General features: G+C 36.6%; 1 protein-coding gene across 1 annotated transcript; it reads left to right on the top strand.

The window, feature by feature from the left end:
- The first annotated feature begins 1,609 nt into the window (after positions 1 to 1,609).
- Positions 1,610 to 11,508, top strand: LOC121263056 (ethylene-responsive transcription factor 5-like). Its single transcript, XM_041165837.1, is given in 3 exon segments — positions 1,610 to 1,632; positions 10,205 to 10,735; positions 10,738 to 11,508. Coding segments are annotated over 2 exon segments (906 nt in total). The 5' UTR covers positions 1,610 to 1,632; positions 10,205 to 10,281; the 3' UTR covers positions 11,190 to 11,508.
- Positions 11,509 to 27,104: the final 15,596 nt, after the last annotated feature.

Genomic DNA, 27,104 nt, shown 5'->3' with positions numbered 1-27,104 from the left:
TGCGGTCAGCATTTCCCCCAACGACTCCCATGAGGTCTTTCGCCGCAAAGTTTGAGTCAGCTTCTAAACGACAAAATGGTGGCAGCAACATCGTGGGGTCCTTATGCGGATCAAAATTAATTAGTAGTAATTAACATTAAACGACATTACTGTTGTTTTGTTACTTCTAGAAATTATCATTATGTTTCTTTTATCATTAGTACTTATTAAAATACTAGGAAAATATGTTACGTGCCTAAGGCACGTATGCCCAATTGAATGTTTTCTATATTTTTATCTCATTAATAAGATACCTCTTTAATTCATAAAATTTTTACAAGGAGATAAAAAAGTTACAAATTTGACTAAATTTTTTTTTTTTTCTTTTAGCCAATCACTCATTAATTGAAATCTACATTAAGTTAGTTGTCACATACTCTATAATAATAAAATTTTATTATTCTTTATTATTAATATGTCTTCAATTAAATTATATAGATCAACATTACTTATATTATAATTTGTTGATAAAATTATTGCATTATCATTTACTTTGGACGATGCATGATGGATGCTTTGATCTGTCATCGGTGAGTTACTGAAAGAAAACAAAGAAATTGAGAAATTTTGTACTTTCTTTTATCTCTTACACTCTTTTACTCAGCAACCAAACAAAAAAAACTTAAAAGAAATACCTTACGTCCTTTGATGAATTTTAGTTGTTCATTGTTTGAGTCACTTTATTTTTTGGACGTTGCTACATCCACAGAAGAGTTTTACCGAAATTTTTTACTGAACGTTACAAATCTTTTTATATTTATATTTTTATATTTTCTTTCACTATTTCTTTAAACTATTTAAATATTTTTTAAAAATAAAAATCACATATGCATTTAAAAACACTTATTTAATCATTAAGTAAAAAAAATTAAAAAAATTAAAAAAATTTCGATAAAGGATTTCGGTAGACATGTTCTGTGGACATAGTGTTTTCCTTCATCAAAACCCAAGATCGGCAACACCATTTCTCCCTCACGTCACCTCTCCTCAGCCAGCCGCCCCCACACGTCAACGGTACCACGAAATATAAAGATAATATGATTTTTTAAATAAAATTAATTAGTCAATAATTTAATGCGCAGGAGCAGAAAAATAAATTTTAACAAACATTATAATGATAATAAAACGTTACAGTAATATGAGTACTATGAAAATTAAAAGATTTTGGATATTCTAGCAATAGTTTTCATAGCAAAATATATGAATTGTAGAATTCAACCACACTACTCAATGACCTAAAGAGCATTGTAAAAATACAGTCTTTTATTTCTATATTGCTCTCATATTTTTTCATCATTAAAGTAAGTCTCTTCTATTTTGGAAACTTCAAAAATATTATAATAGTAGAAAATTATTTTATCTAAATGATTTTAATTAATTAAGAATATTATGAGATTTAAATTATATTAAAAACTCTAATTATTTATAAGGTTTTACTCTCTTAAAAATGTTTAACAAAACTCTATCATTTATTTAATGATGAAAGATTAATATTTTATAAATTAAAGTTGAATTTATATTTTAATTATCTATTTTAATTATAAATCTCAAACTCTAACTTTTTATCTTATTTTTTCCTCTTCTCTCTCTCTCCTCTCTCCCTCCAGTCGCACGCCCCTCTCCCTCTCGATCTCTCTTATCCTCGGCTCCTCCTAGGGCCACCGGCCGCCGCTACTGTGCCACCACCAAGCCCAGTCACCGGCGACCTTCCCCACGCCAATCTCATCCTCACAAACCTCTCTCTCTCTCCCTGCAACAGGCCGAAGCCCGTAGCCCTCTCTCTTCTTCTACACGCACGAATTTCTCCCCGTAGCGCCGCTGTTAGCCACCACTACGGCACCGCACCACCACCAGTAGCCTTGTCCTTCGCCAACGACCCCTCCACTTCCTCTTGCCGACAACCCCTTATTTGTGATTTGTGTGGAAATTTGTGTGGTGATTGTGTCGCTGGCAGCGCCACCATGAGGCACTGTGGGCCTCCTCCCTGTCGAGCCACCACGATCCACCACTGCTCCAGCCCAGCCCAGCGTCCCTCTTCTATTCTCCATCTCTCAACCCATAGTCTCCAACCATTCCCGTGCTGCCACCAACTGCCTTAGACCGCCACAGCTAATGTCCAAGCCCACCTCTCTTAGCTACTGCCTCTGTCTCCTGCACCACCAAGTGAAGAGAAGACCAAAAGAAGAAGAAGATGCAGAGACGGTGTTATGCGGAACACGCGGAAAGTAAATGACAAAAATAATAGCAAAACCGTAATAAGATTGAAACACAAATGACAGATGAAAGAAAAATGTGTCACTGTTCATTCTTATTCATGTTTATAGCCCTTTTTAAGTATAAGGGGGAAATGTTTTCTGAAAATACTAAAAATATAATATATATTCATATTTATGAACTAATTACTCCCAATAATTAATAGCATACAAGGTTTTAAATTCCGAGCAATGGGGTCCTTAACATATTTTAATTTATTTGCAGTTTTTAATAGAAGTTACTCCGTCTATCATGATGCACTGTTGACTATTAAATATGTCAAATTATCTAATATTTAAAATATTAATCTCCTTTATTAAAACTGATTTTGACTTGAGAAATAGCAAATTCCACGTCGCCACACCCCTCTCATTGTCCTGATATATTCTATTAATAAAAGCGCCGATCGGACGTGAATAGTATAATGCTAGAATATTAGTTTCTGTTTAATGAAAAAATTACTATTTTGTTCTTGAAGTTTGTGTTTGATGAGTAAAATTATCCTTGGACCTCTTTTACGCAGAAGTGATTTTGCAGATTATTCTGTGCACTAATATTAACGTGAATTATTTTATCATATGTTAATTTAAAAGAAAAAAAAGGGTTTCATTAAAGTCTATATTTTTACTTCAATATTGGTGCACATATTATGTGTGCATTGGTGCGCAAATCTACTTACAATTATATTTCTCCTTATCTTTTTTATCTTTGAGGTTCATGTTTGATGAGCTACATTTTTATCCATGAGGTTTTAAAATAATTTTTGTTTGGCGGACAAAATTATCGAGATTTTCATTTAAATAATTAGTGACTCTTGTTTTCTTTCATATTTTTCTTAGTTTCTACTTTGCCTTAATTAAATTGTATTGTCTCTTAAATAAAATTACATTTCCACCCCAGAGATTTCTCTTGGATAAATTTTAAGTAAATTTGGTCATCCTTGTGCTGTAACACGCTTAGGATTAGATTCATGTGCAATTGTTTTTAGGAATAACACAATATGATATGAGTTATTTATAAATAAGACGATCCAATAATTTTTTTGTCCATCAATATCTACAAAAACGTTATCCAATCATAAGGGTTAGCGTACTAAAGAATGTCAAACTAACAATTTATTCTAGTTCATTTTTATATTATATTTTAATTAGTTTAGTTCAAAACATTCAACTTTTAAGATCATCTACACATACAAATAATGTATATCTAGACTTGAGCGTTGCAGTAAAAGAAAACTACACGAGTTGGGAAGATCAATTTTATATGATCAAAACAAATACATGCCCCCAGCTAACAAATACTAAACTTTACAATGGTTATATATATGCCTCGTGACCTAACTTGTTCGGAAACATTCACATATCTATCATTGGTTTGCTATATTTGTTACTACCGATTTAATAATTTTTTTTATAATTGATAAAACTCTATATCTCACACACCTATATTCTAATGGGTTTAGACTAACTCAAATATTATCATTTAATTAATGAGTCACAATAGAATAAGACTACCTCTAGATTTAGTCATAATGGGATACAAATATCTCTAAATCTCATAATAGCTAGAAGTCTATAAATAGTACTGAGAGGTTAAAGGTTCTTACCTACAATATTATTGTGCCTCTAGCCATCGGGAGACAATCGTAGGTAAAGTTGTTAGGGTGATCATTCTCTCATAATTAGGTCATATTCTTTATCAAACTGTAATGGAGGGAGGTACATTTTCTAACTATTATTATTTAGTATCGTGAATCATAGAAAATCGAATATCCATATATTTAATATTTCATGTTAAAATATTTAACATGTGGTATCAGAGCCAGGTTATAAATATTTTATGATGTCGATAAAATATACAGTAAATAAATGTCAATTTAATTTTATATGTGCCTCTGTGTGTCTCTCTCGATTTTTTATCATGTTGTAGTTGACTGAAAATACAATGTGTCCTTTAGGTCTCAGAAATAAATTTGCGATGGTGTTTGAGAATTTCAAGTGACTGCTTTTGGTTCTCAAATGAAACTTTTCGCAATGATATTCGTGCCTCTGTTTCGATTTTTTGCTTAGAGTTCTATTTTTCTCTCCTTTTATTTGTACTGTGTTTGTGCTGGGAAGAAGAGAGAGTTAAGGAAGGGGCCGCTGTATGAGTCAGCAGTGGGTGGCGTGGAGGTGGTCGAAGTTCCCTTGTTAGTACTCCGGGAAGGAAGAACGTCGTTGTCGCTGTAGAGATCCTCTCGATTTGGTGGCCCAAATCTCTTTGAGATCGGTTTTGAAAAAAGGGGAAATGGTGTTTGACGCCATGAGGAAGATAAGAACCTCCTCTCGACGCCTTTGTAATGACGGCACATAGAGCTTTAAAGCCCAATGGTCGCCATGGTGTGATTGGTAAAATTAAATAGAGAGAGAGAGAGAGAGAGAGAGAGAAGTAAGAAAGGAGGTGGACATCGGCGGTGGAAGGAGGCTAGGGAAGGTATGGCGGTTTCTTCTTGCTGGTGATACCCATGGCTGTACCAGAATAAGGGAAGGAGGTCTGGTGCGGCGCTGCTTGAGGGAAGAAGAAGAGAACAAGTGGCGGCTCTATACCAAAAAGAAAAAGGAGAAGAGGTAGCTAGGGTTTTCGACCTGTATGAGTAAGGATGTAACTGGTCCGGTTTATAGATTTGAAGAATCGAACTGGTATATACCGGTTTTGAGATTTGAAAAATCGATACCGCACCGGTTACACCCCTAAACCGATACTTCCAGTTTTACCGGTTCTGATATAGTTCGGTCAAGTTTTTTCAATATATTATATAGTATATTATAGTACATAATAATATAGTGATAATATATTATAGTATATTATAATATATAGTGATATAATATTAATATAATTAATACAATAGACTATAATGGTAATATATAGTTATTTATATAGGATTTTAAAATTTAAAATAATATTAATTAGTAATTTATCATATAATACAATATTATTTTATATATTATATATAAGAATTATAGATAATATAAAAAATCATATAAAAACATTTTATACAATATAAGAAATTAAAATATATATATGTGTGTGAACCGGTCTAATGTTAGAAAAAGGAAAATCGGAATCGAATCGATTTTGATTGATTTTGAAAAAAATAAAACCAGTACTGGACTAAACCAAACCCGGTACTGGACCAAACCCACCGGTTTGGTTCAGTCCGTCTTACCGATTTTTTTTAACCCCTACATATGAGGCTTTGGGTCGTGGGCTCAAAACTAGTCTAAGAAAATTAATGGTAATAAGGGTGCGGGCCAGCTCAATGGGCCACTACTATGGTCCAATCCAAAAGTAAATTGAATAAAAAAAAAATAGAAAAATAATTCTTTCTTTCTCTTCTCTCTCAAAGCATGTACTTTATTGTTTAATAAATGTATGAATTATTTAAAGTTGAATTATGACTATTAGTTATAAAATTCTTAATTATTGTTTTTTATAAATTTTATTCTAGGTAGGCAATATAAATATATGAATTATTTGTACTTGAATGACTATATGTTATAAAATTCTTAATTATTGTTTTCTATGAATTTTGTTGTATGGTAAGCCATATAAATGTATGAATTATTTGGACTTGAATTATGACTATTATAAAATTCTCAATTATTAGTTTTATGATTTTTATCGTATGGTTGGCCATACATATATACTTGTTTATCCCATATGGGCAAGTGGTTTGCACCAAAATTAAAGAAAATATTAGTTGCCTAAAGGTACATGATTTTTCTTATGAAAAAAATTATTAAATGCTATAGTAAAGATGAATATAATGAAGTGAACAATTTGTATGTCAAGATCTACTCTCAAAAGATGGTCTTAATGATACTAGTAGTTCATTCATTAAAGTAAAGTTGGAATGAACAATTTTGTGTGGCAAGACCTACTTCCAAAGGAGGATCTTGATGACACTACTGGTTCATCCATTAAAGTAAAGTTAGAATAAATAATTTTGTGTGTCAAAAATAACTCGCAAATGATGATATTGATGACACTACTAGTTTACCCCTTAAAGTAAAGTTAAAGTGAACATTTTGTATGTCAAGACTTATTCAAGAAGGAGGATCTTGATGATACTACTAATTCATCCATCAAAATAAGGTTAAGGGAAACAATTTGTATTCCCAAATGAGAATTCTGATAATATAACTGGTTCATCCACAAATTTAAAATTGGAGGGATATTTTATAGTTTATATGTCAGAGTTTACTTCCAAAACAGAATTCTGATAATACAGCTAGTTCATCTACAGAATTTAAAACTAGAGGGAACACTTTGTATGTCAGAGTTTACTCTCAAAGGAGAATTATGATGATACAACTAGTTCTTCCACAGAATTTAAAAGGAGGGGTATCAATGTCACTTTGCAAGGAACATTTTATGTGTTGGGATTCACTCCTAAAGGAGAGATATCAATGACACTATTAGTTCATCCATAATTGTTTAAATTAATCCGTAATGATTTAAATTTTGTTATTGTTTATGAGTGTTAAACTCAAAGCATTAATATGATCAAAATGTTTTTCTTGCAATAAGTATGTGAATATCATTACAAGGTTTTCTATGCAAAATAACTCTAGTTTAGATAAACATGAGCAAGCCGGTTTAACACTAATACCTCGTTTGAGAATGACTCTAGTTCTAGATTCAGGTTTACTCATTTTAAGTCTAACATCAATTATTGAGAATATATGTAAGGGTCAGAAAACTATAATTAATTACTACATATCATAACTTTAGGAATGAAAATTGTGTAATCTTCTTATTTTTGTACAGAATGGTTTATTTTATATGTATTATTATTTTATCACAGTGATGAAATAACGAGTTGGTAGCATGATTGTTAGATTGATACATATTTATTTTGTTAATTTGTATTAAAAAACAATTGTAACTTTTGGAAAAGAAAGGAAAATGATAGTCATGAAAGTGTAACAGTCGTGTCAATTGAATTTTGAAAGAAATAAAGACACATAAAGATTTAAGTACCCTAAACATAAAATATGATTCAAATATAAGGGTAAATTTTTTCTATATAGGTCTCGAATCAAATCTTATAAATGTTTATACTTATTTTTTAGGTTAAACTCAAGTGCAAATGTTCAAGTTTCTTTTGCTTGTAAGAGTTTCACATCAAAGTCTATAAATACTGATACTTATTTATTTCGTTTCTTTTTTGTGATTAAACTTGAATACAAATGTTCATGTTTCAATTTATTTCAAAATATTATTTATGTTGGTTCTATTTTTTCTTTCAATAAATTTTCTATTGGCATGCATTCTTATTAATCTTTTTGTTAAACGTTTTCAACTTGTGAGGCATGTACAGGAACTAAAGGAAAAATGATTTATAAAAACGTTTACAATTCGTGACATAGACGTTTGAAGCATGATTAAAGAAAAATTTTATTTATGGCATAAAATGTTGGCGAATATCTCCAAAGAAAAGTTGTAAAGATTAGTAAACAAAATATTTTGCGCATTTAGATTTTTTAATCTTAAAATGTGTGTTGATTTGTATAAAAGGAAAACAAATCAAACATATCAAGAAAATATGTTACTAGGAATAGATATTTTTTTTTTAGATAATGAATATAGACGAATGTAAACCTTTTTTTCTATAATGTTTGATAGATAAAAGTATTTCATTACTTTCATAGATGATTTTGATAGTATGAATGTATCTATTTGTTACATGAGAAGTCTCAAGTTATTGGTAATTCTTGCAGTACTTCTCATGGAGAGGAAATACAGCTAGGTAGAAAAGTGAAAATCATCGACATACAATAAAATGTAAGAGTTTTGTAAAAACTTTATGTCCCACACACTCACGTCTTAATGGGTTTGGACTAGCTCAAATATTATCATTTAATTAATAAGTCACAATGGGACGAGACTGCCTTTAGATTTAGTTATAGTAGGATACGAATATTTCTAAATTTTATAATGGTCAAAAATCTATAAATATTATTGAGAGATTAAGAATTCTCACTTATAATATTATTATGACTCTAATCATTAAAAGACACTCAAAAATAAAATTATTAGGATGAGCATCTTCACTTTAAACGTGGCCCTCCATTATTCTTATAATATAAGTAGATAGCGGGCGAAATTAATATACGGCTAGCTAGGAGTACTCATTTGCAAAATTCGATCACGTTCATTCTCTTTGGGAAGGTACATGCATGCAGTTCCTCAAAAGGGGCGGTCACTCTTATCAAGTTGACAAAAGTGACTTATGCTGCTGTGCAAGTGAATATATATATATATATATATATATATATATATATTATATTTTCTGCATGTTATTTCAGCAAGTGGATGATCACTTTGCATATTTTGTTTTATAGACACCAAAGTCAATATTCAACATCACATGGCTAATTTTTGAATTAGTTCTCAACGGTCAAAAGGCAATTTTTGAATTTGGTGGGGGGTGTTTAAGGACAATCTTAGCAGTGAGCATGCACGTTGCACGTGGTGGATGACTTCATTGGTAAGGGCCAATAATGCAACCGTGAGAAGGACATTCAATAATCGAGAAGAAATTGAAAAAATAAAAACGTCAATAAAGCTCGTGCAACGAAAAATACATTATCTTGTGCAACGAAATCCAACTTGCGGAGTTGTTTAAATTTATTGTGGCCACGGAGGCATGTTTTTGACTCGAGGGAAGAGAAAATCTTTCGATTTAAATATATAATTTATGCCTTTTCGCAGTATGAGACCTCGCCCTTACTCCCTGCCATCCTGTCTATCAGTAAAGCTCAATGAAAATACTATGGCTGGTTTGATTAGAGTGCATTTAATTCAGTTGAGTTCAATTTATATTTTGACTTCTTTCTTTTATTAGTGTGCTCTCTCTCATCAATTCTATCTCTCGCTCCTCGGATCGTTCAGATTGTTTCTCTCGTAATTTCTTTCTCTCTTATCAATTTGATCTTTTTCTCTCATCAGTTTAGTCTCTCTCATTACCTCTCACTTATAGTCTGATAATATTTCAAATTCAAGAGATTTGAGATGAATGATTTCTATGTCAATTCTATTTATACGCCGTTTATATTAGAGAGTTTTAACGAGTATTTTTTTATTTAAAATATTCAAAAAATTTAAAAAATACATAAAAAATAAAATGAAATAACCTCATCGATAGACAGTGTCGGAAGCCGCTCTCGATAACTCTAGCAAGCTCAAAACACTTCCACGACCTCCCGTTCTTAGCCTTCCATCAGCATATGGGATTTAAAAAATCAAATATATATATACAAAACACATAAACTAATATATTTCATGCGATACATATTGGACCACGACATTCATAATCATCTTTATCGGATGCACTCAATAATTATAAAGAAGCCTTTTTATTTTATTTTTAATCCCATAAGCGACAAAGTTTCCACCTGGCGTGACGGCAGTGACGTCTCGCCAGATCTGCTCAAATTAAAAAAAAAGGCCAAAAAATTTGAACTTTGAAAAAAACAAGTTGGAATCGTTTTCGAGCACGTGGGGATATTGCATTATTGTAATCCCGATCGACTGATTTATGATTAAAATAAACTAATCCTATTCCGTCACGGCTTTTTGCTTAGCGGGAAGGACCCCGGAACCAGCTTTGTTAATGGGGACCTGCATATGGTGGACCCATAACAAAGGAATAAATACATACCGACAAAAGACACGAAACGTGAGGGCCCCAATACATTAGCCGAACGATGCTTCTTTCCTCCATCCAGGAACCTTATTCGAAAGCCGGCATCCCTGTTTCCAGCGATAAAATTCGTTCCCTTATATATAGCTCCAGCATACTAATTTCCTTCCACTCAAAACCCCTTCTTCTCATTAATCCTATATTTTAATTTCTTCTTCTTCTTCTTCTCTTTCTGAATTTCCTTTCTATCTCATACACTCGAAGCATCACACTCACAACCAGAACTACTAGTACTGCTGTAAATGGCATCTTTTGAGGAAGCTTCAACCCTAGAACTCATTAGACAACATCTTTTGAGTGACTTTACCTCCATGGAGACCTTAATCTCCAATCTCGATGTTTTTAACTCCAACATCTCCCAAAACCGGTCAACCAAAACTTCGGACCTCAAAAATGGCAACATCAGCACTGATGTTGAAATCTCTGCTTATTTGCTCGCCAAGGAAGAGCCCATCACCTATTCTTCTAATTCTTTCGACCAAACCAACTCTGACCTCGACACAAAACCCACAACCTTCCGCTCAAATCCCCCAAAACCTTCCAACTTAAGCCATCGCAGACCATCCTTAAACCTCGAAATACCACCAACACCATTCGGTTTAGATTCAAAGACCATGCCGGAAACCGGAAGTAACCTGAACGTTGCGGATGCTAATGAAAGTAAGCATTATAGGGGAGTCCGGAGACGGCCGTGGGGAAGTTTGCGGCTGAGATACGCGACCCCAATAGGAAAGGCTCGCGGGTGTGGCTCGGAACGTTCGATACGGCCATAGAAGCTGCAAAAGCTTACGATCGGGCCGCGTTCAAGCTGCGTGGAAGCAAAGCCATCCTGAATTTTCCACTAGAAATTGCCGCGAATTCTTCAGAGTATGATACTGCTGCTTTGAGCGTCGGAAAGAAGAGAAGGAGAGAGAGCGATAGTGAAGATATCACAAACAGTACTGTACGGAGAAAGGAGTTGAAGGAAGAGCCAGTGGAGCTTGATCGGGAATTAACGGCCAAGAGTGTTTCGGCGGCGGCTCGTCCATTAACGCCGTCAAGTTGGACCGAGGTGTGGGATTGTGATGTGAAGGGAATTTTCAGCGTGCCACTGTTATCGCCGTTATCTCCGCACCCCTCGTTGGGATACTCTCAGGTTATGGTTACATGAGAGGAGTCCGTTAGCACTTCCGTTATTTCATTTTCCGCATCTAGATCGCGATATGGACTCTTGACCAAGACAGCTCCGTATGTGTGTGAGAGAGAGAGAGAGAGAGAGAGAGAGAGAGAGAGGCTGCGCATACGCAGCTAACGGTGGCATCACGGAGTTCACTAAATTCGTACACATCGGAAGAGTCACACTCGCATGATGACAGAAATTTCAGAAAGGCAGTGACTTCTGGCTAAACTCACACGTGGGGCTCCGATAGTGATTTTTTTATTTTAAAACATATTTTTTAATAATATTGTATTTAAAAAAAAAAATACATTAAAAAAAAATGCACCGTCGGATACCCCGTCGGGATCCCTCATGTGCGGCCGTAGAGCCACCCGTTAAAAAAAATAGAAAGACGAAAACAAAAGAAGTGTGCTGAATGTAAATACAGAGGGATGCGGTTTGGTTTGAGGTTTATGTGAAGTACATATTGAGTTCATTTGTTCATTTTATAGTAAAGAAGTGCTTTTGTTTTCCTCAGCAGCTCACAGTGTTCATTTAAGGGCCTACGATTACTGTGTGTTCATTGATTGATTGGGTCGTCAAGCTTTGGATCAAGATTCTCTAAAGATCTTAATCGAATTTGAAATATACACAGTTGTCTCTTCGGGATTGCACTAAGAATATTAAAAAATATTTAAATATTAAATTATTTAGATTTTACATACTAAAATATTTTTAATCTTAAATAAATTAAAAATTACGATTATAATTTTCTTTAAACATGTTTTTTCGGATAATATAGAACGTAATTTAAATTTTAAAAAGTCTATCAATAGTCATAATCGTAAAAAATTAAATAATTGTTATTTCTACTCCAGAAAGTATCTTTTTAATTTGTTTTCAAACAAACTTGACCTCCATGAAAGTTCTTTAAATATATGGTTACCAAATAATAAATAACTTTTTAATAGAAGAAATTATTATTTAAATTATAAGCTATAAGCTCCTAAAGTTATAAGTTATATTTTCTATCACAATATCAAACATACACTTAAAAATAATTATTTATTGTATATATAAGAAAGAGTATAAATTTAAACCTAGAAACCGGTCTGGACCGGTTGGACTGGTTTTGAACCGGTTCAGTACGGAACCCGTTCTTGAATTATGCAAACCGGCCGGAACCAGACCGGTCCGATTGGGAAAAAAATATAAAAATTAATATTTTATATATAAGTTTTATATATAATTATATATCATATATGAAATAATTTCATATTATAATTTATAAATTATAACATAAAATATTAATCTTAAATATGAATATTTGTAATTTGTTTGATTATATATTATTAATATAATTATATATAAGATAATGTTATTATAATTTATAAAATAAAATTTTAACCTTGAAGATGAAAATTTAATTGATCATATGCTTTAAACATAAAATATATATATTAAATTATATTATATATAGTCTAATATATTATATAGCTATACTAATATATAAGTTTATGACTAATACTAATATATAACTATACTAATAGTATAATATTAATACTATTATAAAGTCTAATATATTATATAGCTATACTAATATATAAGTTTATAACTAATACTAATTTTTTTACTAAAACAGATTTTTTTACTAAAACAGATTTTTTTAGTAGTGCAGATTTTGTAATGGGAACATATGTTTAGAACAGATTTTTTGAAACAGTTTTCTTTTTATTAACAGATTTTTATTTTTTAATGATAAACTTACATTTTAAAAAACTGAAAAATAGGACCGGACCGAACCAGACCGGAAACTGGTAAAACTGGATATACCGGTTTAGTAGGATAACCAGTACGTAATCGGTTTTGAAAAATATAAAACCGGTACATACTGGTTCGGTCCTAAATTTGATGTAAAATCGGATCGGACCAGATTGGTTACACCCCTATATATAAGCAATAAATATTGTATCTGTATTTTATGTTTATCATTCTTTTGTTCGGGGTCTTCAACTTCGAATAAGAATTTGAGATAATATTTTTCTGTTAGTTCTTAATTTGTATATTAGAAAATTACTTATGCTAGAGATAATGTTAAATAAAAAATTTGATGTTGTTATTTGTTATAATCGGCTATCGACAATTTGATTTTCATAATGATAATATATTTATCTTGTCTCCTATTCACATAATTTTTTTTATAAATAGGGATATATGTTTTTTATTTAGCAATACTTCATAACAATAAAAATATAATCTTCAAAATATTTCTCCAATTCTCCTCCTCTCTTTTTTCCCATTTCAGTTTATATTATAATTGTAAACGGTTTTCCCCCCGCTTCACAAGCCCATTGGGCTTCAACTCGATACCCGGCCCCCAGGGTCCACCAAGTTTGCCCCTAAAGTAAGTCACCTATAAGGAAAAGTAAATAATGATGGCTAATGAGACAGACGGACCTAACGTCGCTTGGCCACACTTCGCTCATGGAGACTTGTACAAGGCAGAACGGAAAAGACGGAAAACTTTTGATCTTCTAACATGTGAACATCGACGGATCACCGAAGACACCAACAGAATAAAACAAATCAGAGAACCACACCGTATTAATGGCACCACTATCCGAGCTACATGTCACATTAATGACGATGTCGCACAGGCACGCTACATTAAATGATTCTGACAAAAAGAACAATACAAAAGACATGAACTCCACAGGGGCAGACACGATCTGTACCCCTTGACTCATGGTATAAATAAAAACTTTTATGTACAGGAAACTCTCTCTGATCCCTAAACTCTCTCGTTATTTACAAACTTTCAAGATATTTTACTAATTTTGGCATCAGAGACTTTCCAGCCTCAAGACCACCCTCTCTCAGTTTCTTTCTTCTCTATTTTCGCAGGCCCAGTGTTAATATTGATACCAAAAAATGCTCAAGAAGATGCAGAGCATCAGAGATATCTTTATTATGTAATTTGTATGAAATGAGCTACAACTTATATATACTCACTTACAGACGTGGGAAAGATAAAATTTAAATATCGAACTAACTCTAATATAAGCCTCTATAACAGATTAAAATGAAACTATATTATCTCTAATACCCCCCCTCAAGCTGGAGCATGTATGTTAATCAAGCCCAGCTTGGAAATCAGAGCAGAAAATAATGGAAATCCTAATGGCTTAGCAAAACAGTCTGCCAATTGGTGATGAGAAGATACATGAAAAAGCTTTACAATATTTGCTTGGACTTTGTCACGAATAAAATGACAATCTATTTCTATATTTTTCGTTCTTTCATGAAACATAGGATTAGTTGCAATGTGAATTGCAGCCTTGTTGTCACAATAAAGGGCAACAACTTGAGGGTGAGAAACTTACAAGTCTTGAATCAATGAAAGTAACCAAACAAGCTCACAAATAGTATTGGTCATGGCTCTATATTTTGATTCAGCTGAGGACCTTGAAACAATGCACTGCTTCTTTGATTTCCATGAAATGAGAGAGTTACCAAGGAAAATACAAAAGCCTGTGACAGATTTTCTGGTATCTTGACATCTAGCTCAATTTGAATCAGTAAATGCAGTCAAATGAATATTAGACTTTGCAAAAAAAAAAATAATCCTTGACCAGGAGATTCCTTAATGAATTGTAGTACTCTTTGAGCTGCATGAAGGTGAGGCAAACGAGGAGAATCCATGAATTGGCTTAAGGTATGAACTGCAAAAGTTATATCTGGTCTTGTGATGGTTAGATATAACAACCTTCCTACCAATCTCCTGTATGAAGTTGGATCTTCTATGAGAGGTCCATCATCCCGAGAGAGCTTTAGATGTTGTTCCATTGGAATTTTGACAGGCTTCGATCCCAAGAAGCCAGTGTCTTGTAGAATCTCTAATGCATATTTCCTCTGAGAAAGAGAGATCCCTGAAGTGTTCTTATGAAAATACATCTCCAGCTCTAGGAGCAAATTTGGATCTGTTTTGAACTAATATAGAGGCATAGCAAAGAGAACCAAAGACCTTTAGGTGAGAATATGAAGGTGATTTTTGGAAAAGTAGTTCATATGGAGTTTTGTTGGCAAGCAAAGGGGATGGAATTCTGTTGATCAAATATACTACTGTAAGTATACATTCAGACCAGAATTTTAATGGAATATGAGATTGGAAGAAAAGAGCACGAGCAACATTAAGAATGTGCTGGTGTTTTCTTTCAACCACTGAGTTTTGTTGTGGAGTGGCCACACAAGATAATTGATAAACTATTCTTTTGGAAGAATAAAAATCAGACATAGCAAATTCAGTGCCATTATCTATTCTGAGAATTTTTATGGACGAATCATTGTTGACCATGTTTATGAAATGCTGTAAATGCACTCGAGTGTCAGACTTATATTTCATCAAATACACCCAGGTGCTTCGAGAAAAGTCATCTACAATGGTAAAAAAGTATTTAAAACCATCTAGTGACTGGTATGGAAAAGGGCCCCAGATATCACAGTGTACAAGTTGAAAAGGTGAAGAAGAACTATGTTCACTGTGAAAGGGAAATGGTAGCCTCTTATGTTTAGCAAGTGGACATATTGAACAAGGAATTGTATTATTGATTGAAACATTAGGTACAATAGAAGATAACAATTTGATTCTAGAAAATGAGAGATGACCCAACCTTTTATGCCAAACATCAAATTCAGATTGACGAGAATGAGAAACAAAAGATAAATTGAAAGGTAAATCACAAGGAAGAGTACTAGGATCATCTGGTTTATGCAGTAAGTATAGTCCTCCTTTGGCTTTACCCTTCCCAATCAGTCTCCAATGGGTGAGGTCCTGTATAAAGCAAGCATCACTAGAAAATATCAAGCAACAAAAGGATGATTTTGTTAGTTGACTGACAGAGAGAATATTGATTTAAAAGAAGGCACGCAAAGTACATTATGTAGAATGAGTTGTGGAGACAAATGAATAGAACCAATGTGTGTAACTAGTGCTGAAATGCCATTAGGCATTTTAACAAACGCATTATGTGCAGAATGAAAGGTTGTGAAAAAACATGTGCTATGGACCATGTGGTCCGTAGCACCAGTATCCACAATCCAATCATTAGAACTAATAAATGATGGAGATATGGTTTTAATGGAAAAAAACAGAAGAAAACACAGAGTTACCCGAAAGATAATCAATTGGAGAGGTAACATTTGCTGTTTGAGATACATGTGACTCATAATTGAGGAGAGTAATAAGTTGTTGATATTGTTCTAGTGTGAATGGAAATGATGAATCAGCAGCAACTTGATGAGCCGAGGATGAAGGAATTGAAGATTTCCCTTTGGAGTGATATCCAGGAGGATATCCATCTAACTTGAAGCACTTGTCAATAGTGTGCCCTGGAAGAAAGCAGTGAGAACAGATAGGCCTTTCTTTCCGAGGGAAAGCCTTAGTCTGATGAACAGGTTTGGATGTGGATGAAAGCGCAGCAGATGGAATGTGTGGGACTAGCACTGATCCCATGTCTCTTTGGCGTTCCTCTTGAAGAACAAGTGAGAAGACCTTGTTGATAGGAGGAAGTGGATCAATTAGGAGTATTTGACCACGGACTTGAGAGAATGAATCATTAAGCCCCATAAAAAATTGCATGACATAATCTTGCTGATGCATATCCATCAAAGCATGTAATCCTCCACAAGAACAGACAGGTAAGGGCCTATAGTTCATCAGCTCATCCCATATACCTTTCATTTGAGTGTAGTCCGCACTAACAGAGAGATCATTTTGCATGAGAGATCCAATTGATTTCTGCAGCTGGAAGATCCGAGGGTCATTGCCTTGAGAGAAACGTTCTTAAAGATCTGACCACATTTCCATGGCAGATTCAACGTAGATTATACTAGCAGCAATCTCTTTAGAAAGAGAGTTGAGAAGCCATGACAAAAGCATGTTGTTACATTGTGTCCAGTGATGAAAGAAAGGAGAAGTGGTCGACGGCTTAGCAAGAGAGCCATCAACAAAACCTAATTTGTTCTTGGAAGTAAGGGTCATGATCATGGATCTACGCCAAGTGTGATAGTTTTCACCAATGAGAATTTGTGTAACAAGAATAGATCCAGGGCTATCTCCCTGATGAAGATAGTAAGGATTGGAAGAATCAAAAGGATTTGAGGAGGAAGATGAGGAAGGTACAGATGAAGATTCAGAAGAAGGGGTAGTCATGATGTTTTGCACGGTAGCGTATTGTTCAAACTGATACCATGTTAATATTGATACCAAGAAATGCTCAAGAATATGCAGAGTGTCAGAGAAATCTTTATTATGCAATTTGTATGAAATGAGCTACAACTTATATATACTCACTTACAGACACGGGAAAGATAAAATTTAAATATTGAACTAACTCTAACATAAGCCTCTATAACAGAATAAAATTAAACTATATTATCTCTAATACCTAGTTATAAAGACTTGAGTTGCTGGAACCTGGTCCAAAGGCATACGAAACACAACGTTAACAACAATATTAGAGTCATTGGTTAATGTCAAGCTCAATCATGTGGAATATTTATCTTAATTCAATCATTTTTGTTGGCTTTAGCTCTCTCATAGAATTTCATTATTGTTGGACTATATTTAGTATAAAATTCATGCATTTTGACTTTTGAGTATTTTTATTAGTTGTGAGCCTTAATAATTGATTTTTTGTTAGCCCAATTGTTCATTTCGATACGTTGTTCGAATCGTAAACTCATTTCTGATTTTTCAGTTTTGATTTAACTTAAAAGATTGAGTTAATGATTATTAACTCAATCTTTTAAGTTATTATTAGTCCTTTATTGACTTTGATCGGTTATCAATCACTCTCCAATTCTCCTCCTTATTTATATTTCATTTATATTTTATTTCAATTTCTGTCAACGTCAAAATCCCATGGACGATGCCAAAATATAAATAAAATATAGCAGAGTTGACGCCGAAATGCACACATTGAGAACCTGCAAAGTGAGCACACGTGAAGTAAAGCATAAGAGGTTATTGAAACAGGTCAATGAGAGGAAGCTCCGATGTCCAACTCAAAACAGAGGATTTGTCAAAAGAGTTTTTCTATGTACAAGTAAGTTTGCGTATCAATCTGTGTATTAATATTGTTGCCTTCATATTCTAAATTCAAATTAGCACTATTTTCAATAAAATCTACTTTCTGACCAATCATATTGAATAGGTGCACGTATTAGTGCGCAGAATCGCTTACAATTAGATTTTTCCTTGTCAAAATTCTTCTACTTTTTAATATATTTTCCCTGCAAAACACTCGATGAAAATGGCCTGTTATTGTTGCGTGATATAAAAGTCCAGATGGCTAGCTTTTGACATTCTTCCTCCCTTTTATTGCGACACCTACTTCGCGCCGCTTTCTTTTTCGAGTTTATATTTCTTTCGGGCGGGTCCAAGTATCCAACTGATGGGCTTAGGCCTTTAACATGTTTCGAAGGCCTACTTATTGTGGAACCCCTATAACACTCGGGTCCAACACCAAATCCAAGTCAAGCTACGTTCTATAATTTTTTTTTTTTAAGGTTAATGTGTGGGAAGCTCATTTGATTTTTTCTTACGAGAATTTCGAAATAGGTTACGGGCTCAAAATTTATTTTGGCAAGATATATATTTTTATTGGGCTTGATAATTAAGTCCAAATGATTTAATTGATCAAGTGAGATTTATTTATTAGGCCCGAAAAATTTACAGGAACAGTTGGGATATTTTAGCATTTGAGTCGGGGCCATTAGTATTTATTAAATACCCAACCCAGGGAAGTATAGACAAGCCAAAGAACCCATTTGTTAAGTTCATAACTTCATACACTACCTAAGACATGGACCCAAATATTCTAAAACGGACCCAAAGCCCACGAGGTGAGCCCAAGATTGTTGTAAACCCGTGCATAACTCGATGCACACTGATTCCTCCCTTCTCTTTCGTTAGGGTTTCCAATACTGTGTATATATAGATAAACATAAACATTCAATTTACTTCACGCACAACAGTTTCTTCCCCACTGCCCCGGCCAGTACAAAACCTCCTGCCATCCCCACGTTCAAGTGTCAACCACCACGAAGCACGGTCCTCTCTCCTGTACCGAAATTGGTTGTAGCTAGTGCAGCCCCACGTCGCACTTTCTCGTCAACACCAACCCAAACCCCAAGCTACCATTGCACACACACACACACACTTATATATATATATATATATATATATATATATTAGAGAGAGAGAGAGAGAGAGAGAGAGAGAGAGATCCATGCATTGTGCATAACGGTTCCTTGTTGTCTCTTGCATGACGGAAGCCACCATGCCCACTACCTCAAGCCTTCGTCCTACACCTTTGCTGAAACAACCCTCCCTCCACCGTAGGAACAACCAACAGAGCAGCTGTGGCGCCCCCAATCCCCCTTATAAAAATACACAGGGATCGAGACGCCAGGATGGTGACAACACGGTCACACATCCCAACGAAGTGCCAGTGTGTGTGAATGCAACAGTGTTCAAATAAAATAACGCAGCTGATAGTCAACTAAGTACCAGAATTTAATTACAATCAAACATCAGTAAAGATACACTAAATAGCAGTTATACAGTCATCCATAAAATAATTTACAATAGTTTAAAAGCTACAAACGAGTGATCCCAGATCACTCCTCAGGCGGAGCCGTCTTCTCAGGCTCGCCCTCCTCCTCCTCATCAGCATCAAAATCTGCGACACCACAAAATGGTCTCGCAGGTAAGTATAACCCAAACAACGACGTAATACAAAATGCATTAAATGCAACTAACATGCATGCACATGAAAACATGCATTTTTCCACAAAACAACATTTTTCCGAAAATGATAAATTTCCAACACACACCAAAATCTCATTTTGGTCCAAATTATCCGTAAAACATTTTCCCAGAAAATGATTTACCCAAAAATCAACTCGCACTATTTTCCCAGAAAATAGTGCATTAATACCAAATGCACCATGCATTATTTCCATATGCACCATGGTCTCCCCTATGGACCATCCGCACGTCCTGGTTTCGCAGCGGTGCTCGGTTCCGCGCCCAGCGCGTACATGGCCAAGCACCCACACTACGCAACGAGCGATGTCCAGTTCCGCGCCCAGCGCGTACGTGGCCAGACATCCTCTAGTCCCCGCCAGCAGAAGGACCACGGAGTCGGCACGAGACCATCTCGTCCGAACCCATTGTCACCCGGCGACAATCCAGGGGACGTTACTCAGTATATTCCGCTCTCGAGTAACCAGAGGAGCTCCACCGAGTTAATGCCCCATCTCGGCTTAGGGTCGTGATACACACGCACCAAAAATATTAACACATAAAATCATAGCTTTTCAAAGCACATGAACATGAATGCAATACACGAAAACCCAGTTTTCTTTTACAAACATGATCATGCATGAAATGATGAAATGCACATGTACCAACACAACATCCAAACCAACAAATACCAATCCAATCAAATCCAACCAAACAACTCCAATCACAAATCCATCCGACCCCCGAACTCCTCGGACTCAGTCCGGCATGCCAAAAAAACACAGTGAAATGGGTTAGTGCAAAAATACATTTAAATTACGAAAATTCTTTGGAGAAATACTTACAGTGCAATATAATAATTTTCCGAGGATCGCGAAGTTGAAAAAGGCGACGTTTGAGCAACACCACAGTGTAAAATACACTGTGGCCGTGGGTCACAATTACCAACTTTTCAACGAGGACAAACGAAGACCCAAGATTGATAGGGTAGGGCCTAGGGAGGTCGGTGAAACTAGTGGTGGTGGTGGTTTGCCGTGGGTGGCGGCGCAAGGGGTGGTTTTAGGCCAAAAAAGTGCAAATCGGAGATGGACTTGGTGGGGCTTCACCGGTGACGGATCGGAGCTGGGGTTGGGTCCAATGGGTTGCCAAGAGGCCGGGGATGAAGTGGTAGGAAGATGGTGGCCGGAGGTGGCGCGACGGCGGCGCAATGGAGGAAAATGTGCCGCGGCGTCGTGGGTTTCGTGGGCTTCGTGGAGGCTAACGGCGGCACGAACGGCGGTGATACTGGTGGGGTAGGACGGCCGGCGGCTGGGGAGTCTAATGGGCTGGGCGGTGACGACCACCGCCGGCGGACGGCGGCGCTGGGAGTGGACGAGGGAAACGGGCGGAGGAGAGGAGAGGAGAGGAGAGATCGCGCGGGAGAGGAAAAAGAATAAGGAGAAAAAGAAAAAAAGAGGAAAAGAAAAGGAGAGGAAAGAAAAAGAGGGAAAAAAGAAATGAGGTCCAATCCTCATAACTTGGGTCACAAAAATGATCCAACAGAAACGATTTTAAAACCACAACTTAAATAAAATAATTTAAACGTAATGGTAAAGTCAAATTGAAATAATTAAATCCCACGGTAATTAATTTAAATATTAAAAGCAATTTAAATGCATAATAATAAATAAATATTTGGAAAGCACATAAAAATAATTTTCACCAAATAAAAATCATAGAAATAAACTCACTAAAATCCAACCAATTTTAAAATAAGAGAAATTATTTTAATTACATAAAAATAATTCCTTCAGTAAAAATACACTAAAATACGGGGTGTTACATCCTCCCCCCCTTAAAAAAAATTTCGTCCACGAAATTGGCAAGGTCAAATATTGCACCAAGACAAGATCAAGATTCAACCAAGAGAATACTTAGAACATACCGTCAAAATCAATCAAACAAGTATGGATATTGCTCCCTCATGTCGGCCTCTCTCTCCCAAGAGAAATCTTGAGCCAACGGATCACCCCATGCCACTTTCACCATAGGTATTACCTTGGACCTTAACTCTTGCTCTTTCCAATCTACGATCTGGGTCGGGGCAACTTCATAAGTAAGGTTGGGCCGCAGTTGAATGCGTTCGGGATCCACAAAACGTGGCTCTTGCTGTCCAAAACTCCTCTTCAATGAGGACACATGAAACACGTCATGAACATCTCCAAAATAATCTGGCAAGGCAACTCTATAAGCAACAAGCCCAACCTTCTCTACGATCTGAAAAGGGCCAATGTATCTTGGACTAAACTTTCCTTTCTTACCAAAGCGCTTAACGCCTTTCATAGGAGAGACTTTAAGATAAACCCAATCTCCTTCTTCAAAGGATAAGTCTCTTCTTCTTGTATCCGCGTAACTTTTCTGGCGACTTTGCGCTTCAGTCATCTTCTTCCTGATAAACTGAACTTGATCCTTCATTTCTTGAATTAACTCAGGCCCAAGCAATTTGTTCTCGCCAACTTCATCCTAACATAAAGGCGATCTGCACTTCCGTCCATATAAGGCTTCATACGGGGCCATCTGGATGGAGGAATGAAAACTGTTATTATAAGAGAACTCAATAAGTGGTAAGTGATTCTCCCAACTTCCCTGGAATTCCATGACACAAGACCGCAACATATCCTCCAGAGTCTGAATAGTACGCTCTGATTGGCCGTCTGTTTGGGGGTGATACGCCGAACTAAACTTCAATTTAGTGCCTAATGCCGCCTGCAAACTCTTCCAGAAATGGGACGTGAATCGCGGGTCCCGATCTGACACAATACTCTTGGGTATTCCATGCAAACGCACTATCTCCTTGACATATAACCGAGTCAACTTACCCAACGAGTCAGTATTATTAACAGGCAAGAAATGGGCACTCTTGGTCAACCGATCCACAATCACCCAAATGGAATTCTTCCCACTAGGAGTCCTTGGCAACCCTACCACAAAATCCATAGAAATATCATCCCACTTCCATTCCGGAATAGGGAGAAGTTGGAGTCTACCAGCAGGTCTCTGATGTTCAGCCTTCACCTGTCGGCATGTGTCACATTTCTCAATAAACAGGGCGATGTCTGACTTCATTCCTTCCCACCAGAAATTCTTCTTTAAATCCCTATACATCTTTGTGCTTCCTGGATGAACCGAATAAGGAGCTGCATGAGCTTCTGCTAAAATTCGCTCTTTAAATTCAAAGTCTCGGGGAATCACTCTACGATCCCGAAACCTAAGAATGCCATCCTTATCCAAGCTGTAATGCAAGGGTCCTCTAGACTTTCTGACTCTTTTCCTGATAGCCAACAGATTAGGGTCCTTTCTTTGGAGAGTCTTTAATTCATCAAAATCCACTACTCGGACATCCAAGACTGAAGATAATAATTCTTCTTGCTGTGAACTCTCGATAAGAAGTCTCCTCATTCCACAAAGGAGAGAGTCCACATCTGAAGATTCCGCTTCATCCACTTGTTGTGACTTCCTACTCAAGGCATCAGCGACTAAATTTGCTTTTCCTGGATGATACTTGATTTCACACTGATAGTCGCTAATTAGCTCTAACCACCGTCTCTGCCTCATGTTTAGATTCTTCTGAGTAAACAGATGCTTCAAACTCTTGTGATCAGTATAAACTTCACAGGCTTCGCCATACAGATAATGCCGCCAGATCTTAAGCGCAAAAACTATTGCCGCCAACTCCAAATCATGCGTGGGATAATTCCTTTCATGAATCTTCAGCTGACGAGATGCATAAGCAACAACCCGTCCCTCTTGCATAAGAACGCATCCCAACCCGAATTTGGATGCATCACTGAAAATCACAAATGGCTTGTGTGGCTCCGGAAGTGCCAAAATAGGTGCCGTTGTCAATCTTCTCTTCAACTCTTGAAAACTTCTCTCACATTTGTCAGACCATACAAACTCAGTATTCTTCCTAGTCAAGGCAGTGAGAGGTCCTGATAGCCGAGAAAAACCTTCCACAAATCTTCGATAGTAACCGGCAAGTCCCAAGAAACTTCGTATCTCACGAACTGTTGAAGGGCGAGGCCACGACAAAACAGCTTCTACTTTACTGGGATCTACAGCCACCCCTTCTTGAGAAATCACATGTCCAAGAAACTTAACTTCTTCTAACCAGAATTCACACTTGCTCAGCTTAGCGTACAATTGATGTTCTCTTAATTTCCCAAGTGCCAGGCGAAGGTGACAAGCATGCTCTTCCAAATCTCGAGAATAAATCAAAATGTCGTCGAGAAACACCACCACAAAAGAATCCAAGAAAGGCCGAAACACCTTATTCATTAAATCCATAAAAGCAGCAGGGGCATTAGCTAACCCAAAAGACATCACCTTAAATTCATAATGCCCATACCTTGTCCTGAAAGCAGTCTTGGGCACGTCCTTATCTCTTATTCTCAACTGATAGTACCCTGACCTCAAATCAATCTTCGAAAAGATAGCCGCTCCCTGAAGTTGGTCAAACAAATCATCAATTCTTGGTAGAGGATACTTGTTCTTAATAGTCACTTTGTTAAGCTCCCGATAATCTATACACATTCGGAGAGTACCATCTTTCTTCTTGACAAACAACACGGGCGCTCCCCACGGTGAAGTACTAGGCTGAATAAATCCCTTGTCGACCAGTTCTTGCAATTGAGTCTTCAACTCTTTTAATTCAGCCGGTGCCATGCGATAAGGTGCTTTATGCACAGGAGCCGCACCAGGTTCCAAATCAATAACAAATTCCATATCGCGAACGGGAGGCAATCCGGGCAAATCATCTACAAACACATCAGGAAACTCGCCCACAACTGGAATATCTACTAACGACTTCTTCTCAGATGACGTAGACTCAACTTGGACCAAAAAAGCATCTGCTCCACGAGCTATATCTCTCCTAGCTTGAATTGCTGATATAATTGTTGGTTTTGCCTTCAACTTACTTCCCGTGAATTCCACATAATCATCATCCGAGAGTTGAAAACCAATTACCTGACTTCTACAATCAATATTTGCTGAATATCGATATAGCCAGTCCATTCCCAGAATTATATCAAATCCCAGCAACTTGAATACAATCAAATCTGCATCCAGTGTCCTCCCTCCAAAATCCAAAGGACAGCCCAAAGCAACTTTAGAGCACCACACCATCTCACCATTTGGAAGTGCCACTACTAGAGTTTGCGATAAAGGCTCCGTGACCAGATTACACATCCGTGCAAAAGTGGCAGACACAAAAGATCGAGACGCCCCAGAATCAAACAAAGTACATGCATAGAAATCATATAGGCGAACTCTACCTGAAGCAAACACATCCACCAGACAATCCCAAATAATCCAACCATAACAAATATTAAATCAAATTAAAATGATTAAATGCATACCAGTAATAACCCCAGCATCGTGGGTCTCTGGAGCTCCATAATCCACATCACCAGGGGTCACTGCATAAACCCGAGCTTGTACCAACTGTCTCTGGTTGCCCCTTCCTCCTCGTCGACCTCCTCGCGCTCCTCGCGCTTCTTGTCCTCCTTGAACTTGACCAGGACACTCCCGAGCAAAGTGACCCGGCTGGCCACATCTAAAACACTGAATTCCTCTCTGGCCACACTCACCCTCATGGGCTCTATTGCACCTGTTACAAACTGGAGCTCGACCTCCAGCACGAGCACCGGTGGTCGCCTGCGGACGGGCACTAGTCCTTTGCACGAACTTATGAGGCGACCCAGAACTACTCCCTTCGCCAAGGTAACTCCGCCTTTTCTGACCCGGAGGGGAACCTGCTCCAAAACTGTTTTCCCGCTCTGCAATGCTGGCTAAATCCACTAACTCTTGAAAGTCCTTAATCCGAAGGCAGGCCACTTGTTTACGTACCTCATGGCGCAAACCCTCCAGGAAGCGCTCGACCCGCAACTCCTCCGTAGTAATGAGGTGAGGAGCGAACCGTCCAAGCTCCATAAACTTTCTTGCATATTGCTCCACAGTCATGCCACCTTGGACCAAATTATTGAACTCCCGAGCCTTTTGCCTTCTCACTGAAGCAGGAAAGAACCGGTCATCGAACTCTTTCTTGAAACGCTGCCAAGACACAGCAGCCAAGGAACCCAACTCCATTTCTAATAATGTCCGCTTGGTCTCCCACCAATTTGCCGCTTCACCTTGTAGCATATAACTTCCATATAATACCATCTGAGCCTCCGTGCATCCACAAACTTCAAATGTTCTTTCCAAATCTTGAATCCACCTCCTAGCACGCATTGGGTCCTCCTCCCCAATGAAGGCAGGGGTCCTATGCGTTAGGAAGCGCTCATAGGGACACCCCACTTGGGCTCCTCTACTTGAATCTCCCTGCGGCGGTCGGAAATTCTGTTGAAGAAATTCTGTCATTCTATTTAATGCTCTTGCCATAGCATAATTTCCATCACCTCTAGGTAACTCATCTTCAGGCACCTCAGCTTGCCTTCTTGGTCTCACCATAATCCTGTCATAGAACATTCTCCAACCCCGCTTAAATCCATATAATTTATACTCAACCAAAAATAAACAATAATTAAAGCGATAAATAAAATAATTTAAATAACAACAATTAACATAAAATGACATAGCAACAAACTCATAATATAAAATAAATAACTTAACTTACATAACTTTAAATTTTTTTTTTTTTTTTTAAAAAATAAAAATAATAAAAATAATTTTCTGGTACTATCCTAAAGGACATGTGGTTTTACCCAGAGCCGAACTGCTCTGATACCACCTGTGGCGCCCTCAATCCTCCTTATAAAAATACACAGGGATCGAGACGCCAGGATGGTGACAACACGGTCACACATCCCAACGAAGTGCCAGTGTGTGTGAATGCAACAGTGTTCAAATAAAATAACGCAGCGGATAGTCAACTAAGTACCAGAATTTAATTACAATCAAACATCAGTAAAGATACACTAAATAGCAGTTATACAGTCATCCATAAAATAATTTACAATAGTTTAAAAGCTACAAACGAGTGATCCCAGATCACTCCTCAGGCGGAGCCGTCTCCTCAGGCTCGCCCTCCTCCTCCTCATCAGCATCAAAATCTGCGACACCACAAAATGGTCTCG

The sequence above is a fragment of the Juglans microcarpa x Juglans regia genome, chromosome 4S, assembly GCF_004785595.1.
Source record: "Juglans microcarpa x Juglans regia isolate MS1-56 chromosome 4S, Jm3101_v1.0, whole genome shotgun sequence".
In the NCBI taxonomy this organism is placed as follows: Eukaryota; Viridiplantae; Streptophyta; class Magnoliopsida; order Fagales; family Juglandaceae; genus Juglans; species Juglans microcarpa x Juglans regia.
The sequence above is the reverse complement of the archived record's forward strand: the minus strand, read 5'-3'. Positions and strand labels throughout refer to the sequence as shown.